The sequence below is a fragment of the Cherax quadricarinatus genome, chromosome 38 (assembly GCF_038502225.1).
Source record: "Cherax quadricarinatus isolate ZL_2023a chromosome 38, ASM3850222v1, whole genome shotgun sequence".
Classification (NCBI taxonomy): domain Eukaryota; kingdom Metazoa; phylum Arthropoda; class Malacostraca; order Decapoda; family Parastacidae; genus Cherax; species Cherax quadricarinatus.
In genome coordinates this window covers 2,889,704-2,912,103 of record NC_091329.1, presented here as the reverse complement: position 1 = coordinate 2,912,103, position 22,400 = coordinate 2,889,704, and the positions used below count along the sequence as shown (strand labels likewise).

Genomic DNA, 22,400 nt, shown 5'->3' with positions numbered 1-22,400 from the left:
TCGGAACCCGGCCATGTGCCAGGCTCGTCTGGCCATACTGGTGTGACATTCGCCAGTGAAAAACCTGCATTTGTATTCACAGAGGTGGCCCATGCTAACCTCTCTATGGCGTACAGAAATGAACCTAGATGGATAAATCTTATTAGGCCGGTGTGGTCCGGTGGTTAGCACACTGGCCTGCGAGCTTTAAAACTCGCTTGCCATGAGTTCGAACCCTTTCCGTAACTTGCCTGCAATTGTTTTATGCAACTCAATTCTCAAATTGACGCTCTATGTATCTTCTTATCCTTGCTGTCACTCCTAGCTGTTCTGTTGACCTCTATTTCCCCTTGTCTTCTGTGTTCAACAGAAAGACAAAGCTATCTCCCTAGACGAAGAAAGATTATTACAGAAGTTCTCAGTGGCTGCAGACTTTCTGAAGAACGAAAAGAAACACCGGGAAGGGAAATTGAAAATACTGAGCACAAACTGATTGCATCAAAGGCCCAAGAGAGGCAGAGACAACAGGATGCCACAAATGAAACTGAGAAAACTCCTAAATACATTTCCAGGGCTAAAACCGCATCCAGCATCGGGCGTTTGATGATGGGAGATGGAACCGACACTGATGTCAACAACGAAATGAGCGGAATACTAAAGTTGCAATAAGACTGTGTTCGGTGAGCCATTAATAACTCCAAAGGTCGACAAACAGAATAAATTTTTCATGGATAAGAGTCAAAACTCTGTCGACATCTCCGCTATTTCTGACGCAACTCGAACTCCACTTGACTTCGTTAAGGTAGATTATAGTGGAAAAATGAATATATTACTAGAAGACGGAGGTACTTACGTGCCTCTTAAGACACATGTGCAACAGCTTAATGTTGAAGCGTTTCGCCTACACAGCAGGCTTCTTCAGTCAAATACAGCATGTGTAGTAGTGATATGATGATGTAATCAGTCCATCAACCTTGGAAATATGAGGTGGTCAGTCCCTCAGCCTGCAGAAGAATTCAGCTCCATGATCTGAAACGATATCGTTCCAGAAGCCTACTGTGTAGGTGAAACGTTTCAATAACAAAGATACCCAACTGTTGTACATGTGTCTTAAATCATTAACTTATCGGTATTATATATGTACTATTTTTAACTAAACCAGACTACTTGCGCCTTCACTCCGTCCCAGACCCTGACTCATCCAACCTCAAATTCATCAAGAGCCAGCAAATAACTATCTCGTGTCTGCAATATTCTCTGGAGGAGCCTCGATACAGGAATCATCCCACAATCCTTAAAATCCACTGACGAAAGTGTTGTGTGTTCTTGTACTCCTCTTGTTCACTGTTCTGTGTTCTTGTACTCTTCTTGTTCAGTGTTGTGTGTTCTTGTACTCCTCTTGTTCACTGTTGTGTGTTCTTGTACTCCTCTTGTTCACTGTTGTGTGTTCTTGTACTCTTCTTGTTCAGTGTTGTGTGTTCTTGTACTCTTCTTGTTCAGTGTTGTGTGTTCTTGTACTCCTCTTGTTCAGTGTTGTGTGTTCTTGTACTCCTCTTGTTCAGTGTTGTGTGTTCTTGTACTCCTCTTGTTCAGTGTTGTGTGTTCTTGTACTCCTCTTGTTCGGTGATGTGTTTATTCTCAACTTCTCACTATTTAACTGATTCACCATTATTGCTGCCCTTCCGTGTGTGTGTGTGTGTGTGTGTGTGTGTGTGTGTGTGTGTGTGTGTGTGTGTGTGTGTGTGTGTGTGTGTGTGTGTGTGTGTGTGTGTACTCACCTAGTTGAGGTTGCGGGGGTCGAGTCCGAGCTCCTGGCCCCGCCTCTTCACTGGTCGCTACTAGGTCACTCTCCCTGAGCCGTGAGCTTTATCATACCTCTGCTTAAAGCTATGTATGGATCCTGCCTCCACTACATCGCTTCCCAAACTATTCCACTTACTGACTACTCTGTGGCTGAAGAAATACTTCCTAACATCCCTGTGATTAATCTGTGTCTTCAGCTTCCAACTGTGTCCCCTTGTTACTGTGTCCAATCTCTGGAACATCCTGTCTTTGTCCACCTTGTCAATTCCTCTCAGTATTTTGTATGTCGTTATTATGTCCCCCCTATCTCTCCTGTCCTCCAGTGTGTGTGTGTGTGTAATGTATGCTAATAAATTACACACGAAAAAATCCCCTCACTTTGCCTACCAAAATAAAAATTACAATTCCCTACATCTCCCAATAGACGAAAAAATATTTCCATTTTTGTACACAACTCGGCAGAAAAAAAAAGAATAATGTAATATTCTTTTCTTAATATAAGCAAATTGATTTTTTGAAACGAAGTTTTAAATGTATTGGAAAAACTGATAACTAAATTTTCAAGTTTAACTCAAAAAGACCAATTTGAATATCGGAAATTGTTATATATAAGAATACAACTAAAATATATACGAGGAGAACTGGAAAACATTCTTGTCGAAATATATGGGAGTTTTTTATTGACAAAATCTTACACAGACGTGGAGGATAAATGACGTGGATGTGAGTGTTGGAGTGTGTTGGTGTGGCACGGTGTGAGTGTTGGAGAGTGTTGGTGTGGCACGGAGTGAGTGTTGGAGTGTGTTGGTGTGGCACGGTGTGAGTGTTGGAGAGTGTTGGTGTGGCACGGTGTGAGTGTTGGAGAGTGTTGGTGTGGCACGGTGTGAGTGTTGGAGTGTGTTGGTGTGGCACGGTGTGGGGGGGGGATCGGCGAACAACACCCCAACCATACTTCCTCTCAGTGCCTCTACAAGGTGCGAGGAGGAAATAAGTGCCAGAGATAAGAAGAAAAACCTATTTCCGTCATTTCCGCTTTATGTGACAGAATCCACGGCGCACAACACACACACACAACACACGCACACAACGCACACACACAACGCACACAATACACATAAAACACACACACAACACACACACATACACAACACAACACACACACACAACACACACACAACACACACTACACATACACAACACACACACACACATACACATAAAACACACACAAAACATACACACAACACACACACACACACACAGCACGCACACACAGCACACACACACACACACAACACACACAACACACACACACACACAACACGCACACACACAGCACGCACACACAGCACGCACACACACAGCACGCACACACACAGCACGCACACACAGCACACACACACACACACAACACACACAACACACACACACACACACACACACACACACACAACACACACATACTACACAACACACACACACTGGACAGGCTGCACACCTCGTCCAGCAATTGGCTTCTGGAGTTCAACCCCCACCAAGTGCAAAGTCATGAAGATTGGGGAAGGGCAAAGAAGACCGCAGACGGAGTACAGTCTAGGGGGCCAGAGACTACAAACCTCACTCAAGGAAAAAGATCTTGGGGTGAGTATAACATCAGGTACATCTCCTGAAGCGCACATCAACCAAATAACTGCTGCAGCATATGGGCGCCTGGCAAACCTCAGAACAGCATTCTGACATCTTAATAAGGAATCGTTCTGGACCCTGTACACCGTGTACGTTAGGCCCATATTGGAGTATGCAGCACCAGTTTGGAACCCACACCTAGCCAAGCACGTAAAGAAACTAGAAAAAGTGTAAAGATTTGCAACAAGACTAGTCCCAGAGCTAAGAGGTATGTCCTACGAGGAGAGGTTAAGGGAAATCAACCTGAAGACACTGGAGGACATGAGAGATAGGGGGACATAACGACATACAAAATACTGAGAGGAATTGACAAGGTGGACAAAGACAGGATGTTCCAGAGATGGGACACAGTTGAAAGTTGAAGACACAGATGAATCACAGGGATGTTAGGAAGTATTTCTTCAGCCACAGAGTAGTCAGTAAGTGGAATAGTTTGGGAAGCGATGTAGTGGAGGCAGGATCCATACATAGCTTTAAGCAGAGGTATGATAAAGCTCAAGGTTCAGGGAGAGTGATCTAGTAGCGACCAGTGAAGAGGCGGGGCCAGGAGCTCGGACTCGATCCCTGCAGCCTCAACTAGGTGAGTACAACTAGGCGAGTACACACACACACACAGCTTGGACTCGACCCCTTCAACCTCAACTAGGTGAGTACACACACACACACACACACACACACACACACACACACACACACACCAGCGAAGAGGCGGACCCAGGAGCTGTGAATCGACCCCTCCAACCACATATAGGTGAGTACAGAAAGGAGAGGCTGGCATACGTACAGCTGGGTCAGGACTCGCACAACTTACCACAAACCATGTAGCAGTCAGCCTAATCACCTTCAACACTTTATACTTTACACTTAATGAGCAACTAAACACTTTCACTAAAGTAAACCTGCGGAATTTTAACCTACATCAAATATTCGAAATATCTGACTCGTGAAAACCAAATAACACGATTGCCATGAGTTCTAACCCCACCTGTAACCTGGTTTACAGATATCTGCTAACAAATACAAGACGGTAAAAATTTTGAGGACCTATTGCATCTTATATCTGGTCGTCAGAGGTGTTTGTGAGGGGGGCACAATACAGTAGTCACCTAAGCAACTAATCAACGACGTTTTCCCGACCCTTGTATTTTACACAATGTAACTATCTGCGCTGTTGTCATCTTAACATTATTTTGCGAATCGAAATCATGTCTGTTTGTCTGTGTGTAGTTACTAGTTGTCAAACGTACCTGTCGACAGATACTTAACCTATTGATTGGTGTGTGTGTGTGTGTGTGTGTGTGTGTGTGTGTGTGTGTGTGTGTGTGTGTGTGTGTGTGTGTGTGTGTGTGTGTGTGTGTGTGTGTCAGGGGGGAGAGTTAATGAGCAGTGTCTCCTTGCAACAACACAGTGGACGCTGGGGCTCCACACACTCATTTGCCTTGATGACCTGCCCAGGTACACTCTCCCCCCCCCCCTCCCTCATCACAACCCCCCTACGTTAATCTTCCTCCCCTCCCCCATCACAACCCCCTATGTAAATCTTCCTCCCTTACCCCCCTTCACAACCCCCTACCTAAATCTTCCTCCCCTTCTCCCATTATAACCCCTTGCCTAAGGCTTCCTCTCTCTTATGACACCTATATTCCTATTCTACCCCCCCCCCCTCTCTCTCTCTCTCTCTCTCCTGTCTCTTACATAATTTCTGTTTTAGCTATGGGATGCTGGAGGCATCTTTTTACAGAAAATAATTTCCCCTGTGTATGGGAGAGAATATCCTGAGAGATGGTATTGAACAAGTGACAGTAATTCCAGCTCTACTGAAAGTGAACCTCTGAACCTGACCCAGTTGATGAACCCTTACTGACACTACTGAAGTCTCCCAGCTCAGTCTGACAGATACATTTCAACACCTTATAAAAGCATCTCCAGCCTGATGCAATATACCAGGGAAACAACCACCTTTTGTTCCCACTGTGTAACTGTCGTATAGAATACTGTAGCAGCACATTGTGGATGTATCTGGCATTATTAAAAAAAAATTCCCCGCAAAACTTAGAATGACACACACACACACACACACACACACACACACACACACACACACACACACACACACACACACACACACACACCCAACAACAACAAAAGACTTCCGGCTCTCCTGTTGTGCTAATTATAAGTTGAGACTTAAATAGGAGAGGGTGAGGGAGGACTTGTAAGGGGGAGGGGGTAATGGGGAACGAGGGAACAGAGGAAGGGGTATTCAGGGACATGGGGCGAGGGGACGAGGAAGGAGGGATTCAAAGGAGTGAGGGAGGAGGAAGAGGGAGGGAGATGGTGTGGAGGAACTCCTTCGTAATTCATTACAAGATTGTATCATACACACTATCTCAGACTGTAGTATACACACTATCTCAGACTGTAGCATACACACTATCTCAGACTGTAGTATACACACTATCTCAGACTGTAGTATACACACTATCTCAGACTGTAGTATACACACTATCTCAGACTGTAGTATACACACTATCTCAGACTGTAGTATACACACTATCTCAGACTGTAGCATACACACTATCTCAGACTGTAGTATACACACTATCTCAGACTGTATCATACACACTATCTCAGACTGTAGCATACACACTATCTCAGACTGTAGCATACACACACTCTCAGACTGTACCATACACACTATCTCAGACTGTATCATACACACTATCTCAGACTGTATCATACACACTATCTCAGACTGTATCATACACACTATCTCAGACTGTATCATACACACTATCTCAGACTGTATCATACACACTCTCTCAGACTGTATCATACACACTCTCTCAGACTGTATCATACACACTCTCAGACTGTATCATACACACTCTCTCAGACTGTATTATACACACACTCTCAGACTGTATCATACATACTACCCCCAGACTATCATACACACTCTCAGACTGTATCATACACACTATCTCAGACTGTAGCATACACACTATCTCAGACTGTATCATACATACTACCCCCAGACTATCATACACACTTCCCCAGACTGTATGACACACATTACCCCAGACTATCACACACAGACCGACCGACACACACACACACACACACACACACACACACACACACACACACACACACACAGTGTTTATCGTCAAGTAGAGTGCGAGTGCCACTTAGATATTATTCTCTGGTGTAAATAAGGAGAGAAGAATCAAGAAGAGAGGAGGTATACTGAAAGAGGAAGAGAGAAGGAAGGAGAGTAACGTATGGAGGAAGAGAGGAGGAAAGTTTACATTTAGATACACAAGGTAAAGAAAGAGCTGGTGAGGTGACCCACTAATGTGGAAGGTGAGAGAAGAGACAACTAAGAGGAGAGGAGGGGAGGAGAGAGATAAAGGAAGAAGAGAGATAAAGGAGAAGGGAAGGGAGGAAAGTAGGAAAGTCTACATATAAATGGAGGAGGGGGGCTAGTGAGAGGGGAAATGAAGTGAGAAGGGAGAGAAGGAAGGAGGATAAACGAGAAGGAAGAAGAGAGAATTTGGAAAGTCTATACAGGAGAGAGGATGTATCAAGGTGAGAGGAAGAGCAGGAGGAGAGAGTCATGGAGTTAATACACACGAAGAGGAAGAAAGTCAACACAAAACAAAGGAGCAAGGGAATAAGTGATAAAATTGGTTTACATGAGGATGAAAGAATAATTAACAAGGAGGGATACCCAGTAGGCACAATAATTAACAAGGAGGGATACCCAGTAGTCACAATAATTAACAAGGGGGGATACCCAGTAGTCACAATAATTAACAAGGAGGGATACCCAGTAGTCACAATAATTAACAAGGAGGGATACCCAGTAGTCACAATATTTAACAAGGAGGGATACCCAGTAGTCACAATAATTAACAAGGAGGGATACCCAGTACTCACAATAATTAACAAGGAGGGATACCCAGTACTCACAATAATTAACAAGGGGGATACCCAGTAGTCACAATTAACAAGGAGGGATACCCAGTAGTCACAATATTTAACAAGGAGGGATACCCAGTTCTCACTATAAAAAGGAGGGATACCCATTAGTCACAATTAACAAGGAGGGATGGCCAGTAGTCACAATAATTAACAAGGAGGGATACCCAGTAGTCACAATATTTAACGAGGGATACCCAGTAGTCACAATAATTAACAAGGAGGGATACCCAGTAGTCACAATTAACAAGGAGGGATACTCAGTAGTCACAATAATTAACAAGGAGGGATACCCAGTATTCACAATTAACAAGGAGGGATACCCAGTAGTCACAATAATTAACAAGGAGGGATACCCAGTAGTCACAATAATTAACAAGGAGGGGTGGCCAGTAGTCACAATAATTAACAAGGAGGGATACCCAGTAGTCACAATAATTAACAAGGGGGGATACCCAGTAGTCACAATAATTAGCAAGGAGGGATACCCAGTAGTCACAATAATTAACAAGGAGGGGTGGCCAGAAGTCACAATAATTAACAAGGAGGGATACCCAGTAGTCACAATAATTAACAAGGAGGGATACCCAGTAGTCACAATAATTAACAAGGAGGGGTGGCCAGTAGTCACAATAATTAACAAGGAGGGATACCCAGTAGTCACAATAATTAACAAGGAGGGATACCCAGTAGTCACAATAATTAACAAGGAGGGGTGGCCAGTAGTCAAAATAATTAACAAGGAGGGATACCCAGTAGTCACAATAATTAACAAGGAGGGATACCCAGTAGTCACAATAATTAACAAGGGGGATACTCAGTAGTCACAATAATTAACAAGGGGGATACCCAGTAGTCAATAATTAACAAGGGGGATACCCAGTAGTCACAATAATTAACAAGGAGGGATACCCAGTAGTCACAATAATTCACAAGAGGGATACCCAGTAGTCACAATAATTAACAAGGGGGATACCCAGTAGTCACAATAATTAACAAGGGGATACCCAGTAGTCACAATAATTAACAAGGGGGATACCCAGTAGTCACAATAATTAACAAGGAGGGATACCCAGTAGTCACAATAATTAACAAGGGGGGATACCCAGTAGTCACAATAATTAACAAGGAGGGATACCCAGTAGTCACAATAATTAACAAGGAGGGATACCCAGTAGTCACAATAATTAACAAGGGGGATGGCCAGTAGTCACAATAATTAACAAGGAGGGATACCCAGTAGTCACAATAATTAACAAGGGGGATACCCAGTAGTCACAATAATTAACAAGGGGGGATACCCAGTAGTCACAATAATTAACAAGGGGGATACCCAGTAGTCACAATAATTAACAAGGGGGGATACCCAGTAGTCACAATAATTAACAAGGGGGATACCCAGTAGTCACAATAATTAACAAGGGGGGATACCCAGTAGTCACAATAATTAACAAGGAGGGATACCCAGTAGTCACAATAATTAACAAGGGGGGATACCCAGTAGTCACAATAATTAACAAGGAGGGATACCCAGTAGTCACAATAATTAACAAGGAGGGATACCCAGTAGTCACAATAATTAACAAGGAGGGATACCCAGTAGTCACAATAATTAACAAGGAGGGATACCCAGTAGTCACAATAATTAACAAGGAGGGGTGCCCAGTAGTCACAATAATTAACAAGGAGGGATACCCAGTAGTCACAATAATTAACAAGGGGGGATACCCAGTAGTCACAATAATTAACAAGGGGGGATACCCAGTAGTCACAATAATTAACAAGTACCCAGTGGACAATAATTAACAAGGGGGGATACCCAGTAGTCACAATAATTAACAAGGGGGGATAACCAGTAGTCACAATAATTAACAAGGGGGATACCCAGTAGGGGGGATACCCAGTAGTCACAATATGCTACATTAAGACTTTACATACAAACCTTGATATAAAAATCTCGGTGTTGAAAAATATTGCGTTTGGAAGGGGAATTACAAGGTGGGTTTATGTTAACTATTGTTAAGACTACTGACATTACGTCAGGTAAGTGAACACGTGTGAAACATGACGTTAGTGGCAGCTACGTTTCACTCACGTTTGTCCACAAGTTGATGAGACACTTGTGCAATATTTGGAGATCTTTATTCTGGAAACGTTTCGCCACGCAGTGGCTTCTTCAGTCCAATGGCGAGAAAGGTGGAAGATGAGGAGGAGTTTGAGGTAATCAGTCCCTCAGCTTGGAGTCAACGTGTCCAGTCTATCAATCTTGACTTTATTCAGTGGAAACGAGTGAATCTTTCACGTACAAACCTACTCCGTCTCGCACCTTAGCTAATCTATCACCTCTATACAGATTATAATCTGGAACTGCATATTTCACCGTCAACGATGTAGTGTGGAGGAGTTCCGTCATGACTACACACACAACCCGTGTTTCAGTACCCACTTTACAAATGTAAATGTGTGTGTGTACTCACCTATTTGTACTCACCTATTTGTGGTTGCAGTCGAGTCCTAGCTCCTGGTCCCGCCTCTTCACCGGTTGCTACTAGGCCCTCTCTCTCCCCGCTCCATGAGCTTTATCAAACCTCGTCTTAAAACTGTGTATGGTTCCTGCCTCCACTACGTCATTTTCTAGGCTATTCCACTGACTGAAGAAATACTTCCTACTATCTCTCTGACTCATTTGTGTCTTCAACTTCCAATTGTGGCCTCTTGTTTCTGTGTCCCCTCCCTGGAACATCCTGTCTTTGTCCACCTTGTCTATTCCACGCAGTATTTTATATGTCGTTATCATGTCTCCCCTGACCCTCCTGTCCTCCAGTGAGGTCAGGCCGATTTCCCTTAATCTTTCTTCATAGGACATTCCCCTTAGCTCTGGAACTAACCTTGTGTGTGTGTGTGTGTGTGTGTGTGTGTGTGTGTGTGTGTGTGTGTGTGTGTGTGTGTGTGTGTGTGTGTGTGTGTGTGTGTGTGTGTTTCCTGAGTCACACGCGCGTGCTCACATACACAAACCTTTTTAACATGGTTTTAACATCAAAATTCCAACATGAACGTCTTATCATCAAGTTACAATATCACACGTTTTAACATAAACCTCTGAGCATCAAAAGTTTTATCACCAACGTTTTAACGCCAAAGTTTAGGCATCAAAGTTTCAACACTACCGCCTTAACATCACCCACCGCCTACCTCACTTCCCCTTCCTGAACAAGACCCCCCCCTCCTCCCTCCCCCTCCTCCTTACACACAGGACGAAAATGTTTTACAACCTCATCAACCATACGTAAAAAGAGGTTGTTTGTTTGTGTTTGTCAATACTCTCTCTCACTCTCTCTCTCTCTCTCTCTCTCTCTCTCTCTCTCTCTCTCTCTCTCTCTCACCAACGCAGCGACGGGTCAACCATTGAAGTCAACAAATGGCTAAAGGTCAGGCTACTGATGTCAAGATAACCTTTCTGGACATTACACGAGGATGGGAACACCTTGTGGGAAGGAGGGAGGGAGGAGACACTGTGGGAGAGAGGACTTTTTGGGAGAGGGGGGAGGAGAACTTTGTGAGGTGGGAGGGGAGGACCTTATTGAAGATGGAATGATTTTGAGAGAGGGGTAAAGTTCGGTAGAAGGGAAAAGGAACCTGGGGAAGGGGTAAGCACCCTGGAGGAAGGGGAAAGGAACCTGGGGAAGAGGGAAGGACCCTGAAGAAGGGAAAGGACCCTAGAGGATGGGGGAAGGACCCAGAGGAAGGGGAAGGACCCTGGGAAAGGGGAAGGGCCCAGATGAAGGGAAAAGGACTTAGGGGAAGGACCCTGGGGAAGGATAAATGGCAGGTGTTTACTACAGACCTAGGAAAGAGAGACTGGGGTAAATCGATGAGAATTTGGTGGAGTCTCTCAGAGTGTGTCAAAGTCTCTCTCAGCGTGTCTGACTAAATCTATGACCGGGCAACACACTGATTCAACACGTCTCTCTTGTACGTGCTACACACTCTTCCATTACTGTTCCACACGCTGTTACTGCTGCTGCAGCTGCTATTGCTTTTGCTGGTGATACTGCTTCTGCTGCAGCTGGTGCTACTGCTGCTGTTGCAGCTAGTGCTACAACTACTGTTACTGCTGGTACTACTGCTGCTGGCGCTATGACTGCTGCTGTCTTCGTGGCAGTGTTTATGGACCGCTTGTTCCCCAGTTAAAACCAACAATGTCATGGTTGTTCCTGCCCCAGCTCACAGTAATGTCTGGGACAACATTAATGCTTCCTCTCTTTACTGTTGGGACCCTGCACGCTGTTGTTCTCTTATAATTCGTCTGTTGTTCCACTGTTATAGTTCGTGTGTTGTTTTACTGTTATAGTTCACCTGTTTCACTGTTACAGTTTCACCTGTTGTTCCAAGCACCTTAACACTCAGGTCTTTACTGACATAATTTACATTGTTCCTATAATTTATATTGTTCCTATAATTTCAGCATTGTAATTAATCTCATTCTACATTATCTTACTATAATGTATATTAGTATAATTATTCTTGGTAAAATTTATATACTGGCACTTATAATGTATATAGGTATTATTCATGTCCTTGCTGTAATGTACACTAATATAATTTACATTGGTAAAATTTATATACTGGTTGTTTGTTATAATTTATATTCGTGTATAATTTATATACCATTACTTGCTATAGTTTAAAGAACTACGATTTATATATCTATGATTTATATTATTGGTATAATACATACTGTTGTAGTTTATATCAATGATTTGTATTCGTCTGATTTGTGTTTTCAGAATTTACTGCCTAAGATAGCTCTGAAACTTTACCTATGAGACCAAGCTTTGTTTTCAGCCTGGTTTACCAGGCTGTTGGTGCCAACAGAGTCATCACAGCCTGGTAGATCAGGCGCGTCTTGGAGGCAGGCAGGTCGGTCCCTGATTACCTGGCTTCTCTGAACGGGGCAAAAATGGATTTACCCTACCATAATACCATTCTGGGTCGCCATGTTGGGTTTCAGGACCCAAAGTTTCAGAATTTGTGGGTTCTGAGCCTCCGTAAAGGCGATTAGATTCAGAAAAGTTCAACACTTCTCACGGACATTCTCTTCTAAACCTTACGGAGGAAGGAACTTGTAAGTGGAACTTTAGAATACAGATTTATAGAGTTTATAAAACGACTTAGAGCTAATTTTGAGAGGGTTTAGAAAGCGGCTTAGAGGGAATTAATTTTGAGAGGGTATAGAAAGCGGCTTAGAGGGAATTAATTTTGAGAGGGTATAGAAAGCGGCTTAGAGGGAATTAATTTTGAGAGGGTATAGAAAGCGGCTTAGAGGGAATTAATTTTGAGAGGGTATAGAAAGCGGCTTAGAGGGAATTTAGAGGCAGGTTTCAGAGAAGCTTTTTAAAGCGTCACAAAATCTTAGACACTTTAGGGAGGCTTCAGGGAGGCGTGAGGAGAGTGGTACTCACCTGACGATGACAGGCTTCTCGGAGCCGGCGACGAAGCCGAAGCCCATCTCGGGATCCCTGACTAGGTCTATCTGACGAGGCTGTGGGGGCTCGTCCAGGTAGTCCTTCCTGGGGTCCTCGTAGGTGGTAGTCTTGTTCAGGTGACTGTAAACAAGAACAGGTGGTGAGGCAGGTGGTGTGGCAGGTGGTGAGGTAGGTGGTGTGGCAGGTGGTGTGGCAGGTGGTGAGGCAGGTGGTGAGGTAGGTGGTGAGGTAGGTGGTGAGGCAGGTGGTGAGGCAGGTGGTGAGGCAGGTGGTGAGGCAGGTGGTGAGGCAGGTGGTGTGGTAGGTGGTGAGGTAGGTGGTGTGGCAGGTGGTGAGGCAGGTGGTGAGGCAGGTGGTGAGGTAGGTGGTGAGGCAGGTGGTGTGGCAGGTGGTGTGGCAGGTGGTGTGGCAGGTGGTGAGGTAGGTGGTGAGGCAGGTGGTGAGGCAGGTGGTGAGGTAGGTGGTGAGGCAGGTGGTGAGGCAGGTGGTGAGGCAGGTGGTGTGGCAGGTGGTGAGGCAGGTGGTGAGGCAGGTGGTGAGGCAGGTGGTGAGGCAGGTGGTGGTGTCCTGTACAGTGATGCACTGTGATTACAGTGTGCCACTGTACCACTATCACCACTTACTTGGTAATGACCTTAAACACTTTAATAACCTCAAATAATTATCTTAGATAATTTAACGACCTTAAACAGACATCATAATGACTCCAGTGGGACAGAAATTTGGAGGTCAACCACATGACCTTAAATGTTGCATAATAGTGAGTTTTATGCGCCCCATATATGCGCATAATACAATCATGCGCCCCATATATGCGCATAATACAATCATGCGCCCCATATATGCGCATAATACAATCATGCGCCCCATATATGCGCATAATACAATCATGCGCCCCATATATGCGCATAATACAATCATGCGCCCCATATATGCGCATAATACAATCATGCGCCCCATATATGCGCATAATACAATCATGCGCCCCATATATGCGCATAATACAATCATGCGCCCCATATATGCGCATAATACAATCATGCGCCCCATATATGCGCATAATACAATCATGCGCCCCATATATGCGCATAATACAATCATGCGCCCCATATATGCGCATAATACAATCAAGCGCCCCATATATGCGCATAATACAATCATGCGCCCCATATATGCGCATAATACAATCATGCGCCCCATATATGCGCATAATACAATCATGCGCCCCATATATGCGCATAATACAATCATGCGTACCATATATGCGCATAATACAATCATGCGTACCATATATGCGCACAATACAATTATGCGCCCCATATATGCGCACAATACAATCATGCATACCATATATACGCACAATACAATCATGCGTACCATATATGCGCACAATACAATCATGCGCCCCATATATGCGCACAATACAATCATGCGTACCATATATACGTACAATACAATCATGCGTACCATATATGCGCACAATACAATTATGTGCACCATATATACGCACAATACAATCATGCGTACCATATATACGCACAATACTATCATGCGTACCATATATACGCACAATACAATCATGCGTACCATATATGCGCACAATACAATCATGCGTACCATATATACGCACAATACAATCATTTTTTATTTTTTATTATCACACCGGCCGATTCCCACCAAGGCAGGGTGGCCCGAAAAAGAAAAACTTTCACCATCATTCACTCCATCACTGTCTTGCCAGAAGGGTGCTTTACACTACAGTTTTTAAACTGCAACATTAACACCCATATATACGCACAATACAATCATGCGTACCATATATACACACAATACAATCATGCGTACCATATATACGCACAATACAATCATGCGTACCATATATACGCACAATACAATCATGCGTACCATATATACGCACAATACAATCATGCGTACCATATATACGCACAATACAATCATGCGTACCATATATACACACAATACAATCATGCGTACCATATATACGCACAATACAATCATGCGTACCATATATACACACAATACAATCATGCGTACCATATATACGCACAGTACAATAATGCGTACCATACACACAATACAATCATGCGTACCATATATACGCACAATACAATAATGCGTACCATATATACGCACAATACAATCATGCGTACCATATATGCGCACAATACAATCATGCGTACCATATATGCGCACAATATAATCATGCGTACCATATATGCACACAATACAATCATGCGTACCATATATGCGCACAATACAATCATGCATACCATATATACGCACAATACAATCATGTGTACCATATATACGCACAATACAATCATGCGTACCATATATACGCACAATACAATCATGCGTACCATATATACGCACAATACAATCATGCGTACCATATATACGCACAATACAATCATGCGTACCATATATACGCACAATACAATCATGCGTACCATATATACGCACAATACAATCATGCGTACCATATATACGCACAATACAATCATGCGTACCATATATACGCACAATACAATCATGTGTACCATATATACGCACAATACAATCATGCGTACAATATATACGCACAATACAATCATGCGTACCATATATACGCACAATACAATAATGCGTACCATATATACGCACAATACAATCATGCGTACCATATATACGCACAATACAATCATGCGTACTATATATACGCACAATACAATCATGCGTACCATATATACGCACAATACAATCATGCGTACCATATATGCGCACAATACAATCATGCGTACCATATATACGCACAATACAATCATGCGTACCATATATACGCACAATACAATGTATGAAAAATTACATTACATAAAACCTGCGAAAGCTTTATGCTTTAAAACTTTATATAAAAAAGCTATATACAACGCTTGAAAACGTGCTTTACAAAACGTTTCGAACTTCACAAAAAAGTTTTAAAACCATTAAAAAACTAAATTTATAAAGCGTTTTAAACGTGACTGAAAAAATGTACGAAGTCTTTATAGAACAAATAAAACTTGTAAAACTATGCAAAACCTTTGTAAAAAGTGAGAGGGGTATACGGAACAAGTGCAAGCTTTATTAAACGTGTGCAAACTTTATTTAGCGAATGCAAGCTTTACTTAACGTGTACAAGCTTTACTAAACATGTGCAAGCTTTACTAAACGTGTGCAAGCCTTACTAAACGTGTGCAAGCCTTACTAAACGTGTGCAAGCTTTACTTAACGTGTGCAAACTTTACTTAACGTGTACAAGCTTTACTAAACGTGTGCAAGCTTTATTAAACGTGTGCAAGCATTACTAAACGTGTGCAAGCTTTACTAAACGTGTGCAAGCTTTACTTAACGTGTACAAGCTTTACTAAATGTGTGCAAGCCTTACTAAACGTGTGCAAGCTTTACTAAACGTGTACAAGCTTCATTAAACATTTGCAAACATTATTAAACGTACGCAAACTTCAATAAATATATCTAGGCTTTATTAAACGTGTGCATGCTTTACTAAACCAGTGCCAACTGTACAAGGCAAGTGTGGGGTGGGGGTCTTAACTTACTTTATAAAGTACTGCTTGCCCTCCTTGTCGGTGGCTGCCTCCCAGCCGTAAGGCAGAGCGCTGCCCCCAGCCTCCCAGTTCTCCAGGGGAGGTAACCAAGACGATGTCTGACTCGCATGACTGAAAGATAAGACAATCTTGTTAGTTATCATCGACAGGTGTTGTTGTTGTGATGTGAGCGTTGTTGCTGGGTTGTGAGTGTTGTTGCTGTTATATCCCGAGTGTTGTGAATGTTGTGCTGTGAGTGTTGTTGCTGGATTGTGAGTGTTGTTGCTGTTATATCCCGAGTGTTGTGAATGTTGTGCTGTGAGTGTTGTTGCTGGGTTGTGAGCGTTGTTGCTGGGTTGTGAGTGTTGTTGCTGTTATATCCCGAGTGTTGTGAATGTTGTGCTGTGAGTGTTGTTGCTGGGTTGTGAGCGTTGTTGCTGTTATATCCCGAGTGTTGTGAATGTTGTGCTGTGAGTGTTGTTGCTGGATTGTGAGTGTTGTTGCTGTTATATCCCGAGTGTTGTGAATGTTGTGCTGTGAGTGTTGTTGCTGGGTTGTGAGCGTTGTTGCTGGGTTGTGAGTGTTGTTGCTGTTATATCCCGAGTGTTGTGAATGTTGTGCTGTGAGTGTTGTTGCTGGGTTGTGAGCGTTGTTGCTGGATTGTGAGTGTTGTTGCTGTTATATCCCGAGTGTTGTGAATGTTGTGCTGTGAGTGTTGTTGCTGGATTGTGAGTGTTGCAGCTATGTTGTGAGTGTTGTTGCTATGTTGTGAGTGTTGCTGCTATTCTGTGAGAGTCATCCTTAACAGGTATTGTTATACTGGGTATGGAATGATGGGTATATAGGGTGGCTACCAACCACAGGATGGGTAGAAGGGATGACTACCACCCCCATACCCATCCCCTCCCCACCCCTTTTTTCCCCTCTTCATCCCCACAACCTCTCCCCCCCCCCCCCCCCCTCTCCTTCCTTTCCCCTAGTGTATCACAAACTCGGTAATTCAATTAGGGAATAATTTCATTTGTTCTTTGTATTTCGACTACAGAAAACGGGACGTAACATTTATGTATCCTGGGGGACTCATTCAAAATTTATTACCTTTTTTTTTTTTAAGTAATATAGTGGAAGTCTGAGTGTGGAAATGTCGAAGATCATTGTGGAAATGCTCAAGATCACAATGGTTCTTTCTCCATGCCTCAATACTGGAGCACCCTGCCATAACTCACCTGTGCTCACCTGGAGGAGGTATCGAGGGTCAACGTACAAAGCTCCCCCTTCCCTCGGTCCCAGACCAAACTTCTTTTGTATATGGCAATAAAAATGTAATTAATGTCTAGTCTCCGCACGGTCGGTTCCCACGGGGAGTCGAGGCAATTAAAAAATCTTATTTAGTTTAATTTCCTTGGGTGAGCGTGCGACAAGTGACCAATTAAGACGACAAGCTAACTTGGTCTTTATAAACCACCCTCTCTCTCTCTCTCTCTCTCTCTCTCTCTCTCTCAGGATATTGGATGCTGGTTTGGCCACATACCTGCGTCAGTTTACATAATTGTATTTTTCACTGTCTGGCCTTAGGCCAGATTTCCTCGTAGTTTGCTAGATCAACCAGGCTGTTGCAGGAGGGTCGCAGGCCTACACAACCATGTCTGGTTTCGCAGTTGTTCACAAGGAGTGATCTAGTTCCCGCTCGAAAACTTTTATCATTGTTTTGGCAACATTTCTTGTATTTTCTGGTATAAGGTTGGAGATGGAATACATACAATACCAACAAGTTGATATATAAAACTATTCAACTAAAGGAGCCTTCTGAGCAGGCGAAACGTTTCGGTAATAAAGGTAGCCAAATGTTGCAAGTCAGTCGTAATCATCAGTGCTGAGAGTGTCCACAGCGACCCTGCTACTACACTCTTGCTCCACTAAGTTGTTATGAAAGTATGTAGATTGGATACCTGGCCCTCCAGTATTTTCCATGTATATATTCGCTTCCGAAGAGCACATTCCAAGCGCTTTTCGGAGTTTCGGTAGTTTAGATGCTTTAGTGATTGTATGCAGGCAGTAAACGATCTCTGTACATTTTCCAGCTGTGTTATCTCTCCTGCCTTGAGAAGAGTTACGAACACAGAGCAATATTCCAGACGGCAGGGCACAAGTGATTTAAACAGTACCAGTATATTCCTGAGACATCCATCCTCTCATTATCCATGCCTTGCAAGTGTTGAACTTATCGTATTCTCTAAACGATATATCATCCGACATGATTATTTCTATACGTCCCTTTTCTTCTCCTAGGGTATTGTACAGCACTACATATCTCCCCACCCACCACCCCTCGACCATACCCCGGTGCTCTTGCCATGAACTCTAGCTGTAGTGGAATTACATGTCAGTTTTAAAGCAGCACACACACGGATAATACCTAGAGGGTGTTCGGGGATCAACGCCCCCGTGGTCCGGTCCATGGCCAGGCCATGACTCCGTCTCATTTTCTCCGTACTTTACAAGTTTCTGGCCTCTTGTCAAATCCATTCTTAAAGATACTTCCCCAAGGTCGCCTCCATTACTTCCTCATCCCGATCATTCCTAATCATACCGAGGTAAAGATGAATCTCCTGAAGTCTCTCTGCAACAGTACTGGTTTCAGCTTCCATCTGTGCCTCAGTGTCCTTTTAAGAAATCTATCCCTTTAATGTTGTATCATATATTAATGAATTCTCTTCCAACTTCTCTTCCTGCCTTACCTAAGCATACAAACATGAGCTCTACTGATGACATTATGATTTTAAGAACAGGGCATAAGAGGATGGACGCTATTCTGAATAATGTTTAAACAATATGTAAACAACAACAATTACAACTACTACTACTATTACTACTACTATTACTATTACTACTACTACTACTACTACTGTCTGCATCTAAGACTTACAACTAAGTCTCCTAGTACCCAACAACCAAGAACGAGATATTTACAGGTAAGCGACGTACACTACACACATGTATACAAGATCAACTCTTCACTTAGTTTCAATCTTAGCTATCTTGGTGTAGGTGAAGCCTTTAGTAAATACACTATATCATAACTAATCACTTTAATTCTCACTAGCTTCCCCCACTCCTCTCCATCATTACATCACTTCCGCCCACTCTATTACTCCCTCCCTCCTTTATCTACTACTGTTCTTCCCCCCCTAATCTACTCTTATTCTCTCCCTCCCTTATCTTCTTCCCTTCCTCCCTGTCCACCTTCCTCTCCTCACTCAATTAGTCTCATTACATAACATTTGAGTTATAGTGAATATTTTTAGGTTAATTCATGTTGAGGTAAATTTAATTGTTGGTCACTGAATCTAAATGACGGTAGTATTAGCCTGGTCAACACTCCGTAGCGTCGTGTTTACCGGTGTCGAGTCCCAGCTCCTGGCCCTGACTCGCACACTCAACCTGACTTCCTGGGAACTTTCATACCTAATCCTGAAACTCTGTATGGAGTGTTTCTCTCCACCACAATCTTATGCAACTCGTTACACTTGCTACCATTAATAGCCCAATACTTCTTATCTTGCTGACCCATGTGTCAGAGGGATCCCCGGATTCACTGTCCTGTGTATCCAGGTTTGTACTGTAATACTTTATGGTGTGCGTGATGGCCCATCCCACGTTCTTCACACCCAACCCACGTTCTTCACACCCACCCTACGTGCTTCACACCCAACCCACGTTCTTCACACCCACCCTACGTGCTTCACACCCAACCCACGTTCTTCACACCCACCCTACGTGCTTCACACCCACCCTACGTGCTTCACACCCAACCCACGTTCTTCACACCCAACCCACGTTCTTCACACCCACCCTACGTGCTTCACACCCAACCCACGTTCTTCACACCCAACCCACGTTCTTCACACCCACCCTACGTGCTTCACACCCAACCCACGTTCTTCACACCCACCCTACGTGCTTCACACCCACCCTACGTGCTTCACACCCAACCCACGTTCTTCACACCCACCCCACGTTCATCACACCCACCCTACGTGCTTCACACCCACCCTACGTGCTTCACACCCAACCCACGTTCTTCACACCCAACCCACGTTCTTCACACCCACCCTACGTGCTTCACACCCAACCCACGTTCTTCACACCCACCCTACGTGCTTCACACCCACCCTACGTGCTTCACACCCAACCCACGTTCTTCACACCCACCCAACGTGCTTCACACCCACCCTACGTGCCTCACACCCACCCCACGTGCCTCACACCCACCCCCCGTGCCTCACACCCACCCCACGTGCTTTACACCAACCCTACATGCCTCACACCCACCCCACGTGCCTAACACCCACCCCACGTGCCTCACACCCACCCTACATGCCTCACACCCACCCCACGTGCTTTACACCCACCCCACGTGCCTCACACCCACCCTACATGCCTCACACCCACCCTACATGCCTCACACCCACCCCACGTGCTTTACACCCACCCCACGTGCCACACACCCACCCTACATGCCTCACATCCACCCTACATGCCTCACACCCACCCCACGTGCCTCACACCCATCCCAGGTGCTACACACCCACCTCACATGCCTCACACCCACCCCAGGTGCCCCACACCCACCCCACGTATCTCACACCCACCTCACGTGCCTCACACCCACCCCACATGCCTCACACCCACCCCACGTGCCTCACACCCTCCCCAAGTGCCTCACACCCACCCCACGTGCTACACACCCACCCCACGTATCTCACACCCACCCCACGTGCCTCACACCCACCGCACGTATCTCACACCCACCTCACGTGCCTCACACCCACGCCACGTGCCTCACACCCACCCCACGTGCCTCACACCCATCCCAAGTGCCTCACACGCACCCCACATGCCTCACACCCACCTCAAGTACCTCACACCCTCCCCACGTGCCTCACATCCTCCCCACGTGCCTCACACCCTCCCGACGTGCCTCACACCTACCACAAGTGCCTCACACCCACCCCACGTGCTACACACCCACCCCACGTGCCTCACACCCACCCCACGTATCTCACACCCAAGCCACGTATCTCACACCCACCTCACGTGGCTCACACCCACCCCACGTGCCTCACACCCATCCCAAGTGCGTCACACCCACCCCACGTGCCTCACACCCCCCCAACGTGCCTCACACCCTCCCCACGTGCCTCACAGCCTCCCCACGTGCCTCACACCCTCTCCACGTGGCTCACACCTACCACAAGTGCCTCACACCCACCCCACGTATCTCGCACCCACCCCACGTAACTCGCACCCACCACACGTGGCTCACACCCACCCCACGTGGCTCACACCCACCCCACGTGGCTCACACCCACCCCACGTGGCTCACACCCACCCCAAGTGCCTCACACCCACCCCACATGCCTCACACCCACCCCACGTGCCTCACACCCATCCCAGGTGCTACACACCCACCTCACGTGCCTCACACCCACCCCACGTGCCTCACACCCACCCCACGTGCTACACACCCACCCCACGTGCCTCACACCCACCCCACGTGCTACACACTACCCCACGTGCTACACACCCACCCCACGTGCCTCACACCCACCCCACGTGCCTCACACCCACCCCACGTGCCTCACACCCACCCTACATGCCTCATACCCACCCCACGTGCTACACACCCACCCCACGTGCTACACACCCACGCCACGTGCTACACACCCAACCCACGTGCTACACACCAACCCCACGTGCTACACACCCACCCCACGTGCAACACACCCACGCCACGTGCTACACACCCACCCCACGTGCTACACACCCACTCCATGTGTTACACACCCACCCCACGTGTTACACACCCCCCCCACGT

The 22,400-nt window shown here is 45.2% G+C and overlaps 1 protein-coding gene across 11 annotated transcripts in view; it reads right to left on the bottom strand.

The window, feature by feature from the left end:
- The window catches only part of LOC128692988 (FERM and PDZ domain-containing protein 3), an 838,384-nt gene that overhangs the window by 398,186 nt on the left and 417,798 nt on the right, over nucleotides 1–22,400 (bottom strand). For all 11 annotated transcript variants that reach the window (XM_053782415.2, XM_053782416.2, XM_053782410.2 and 8 more), the window contains 2 exons: nucleotides 16,535–16,654; nucleotides 12,915–13,058 (listed from right to left, as the gene is read on the bottom strand). In XM_053782415.2, the coding sequence (XP_053638390.1) occupies nucleotides 12,915–13,058; nucleotides 16,535–16,654 (264 nt within the window). The remainder of the gene's footprint in view (nucleotides 1–12,914; nucleotides 13,059–16,534; nucleotides 16,655–22,400) is intronic.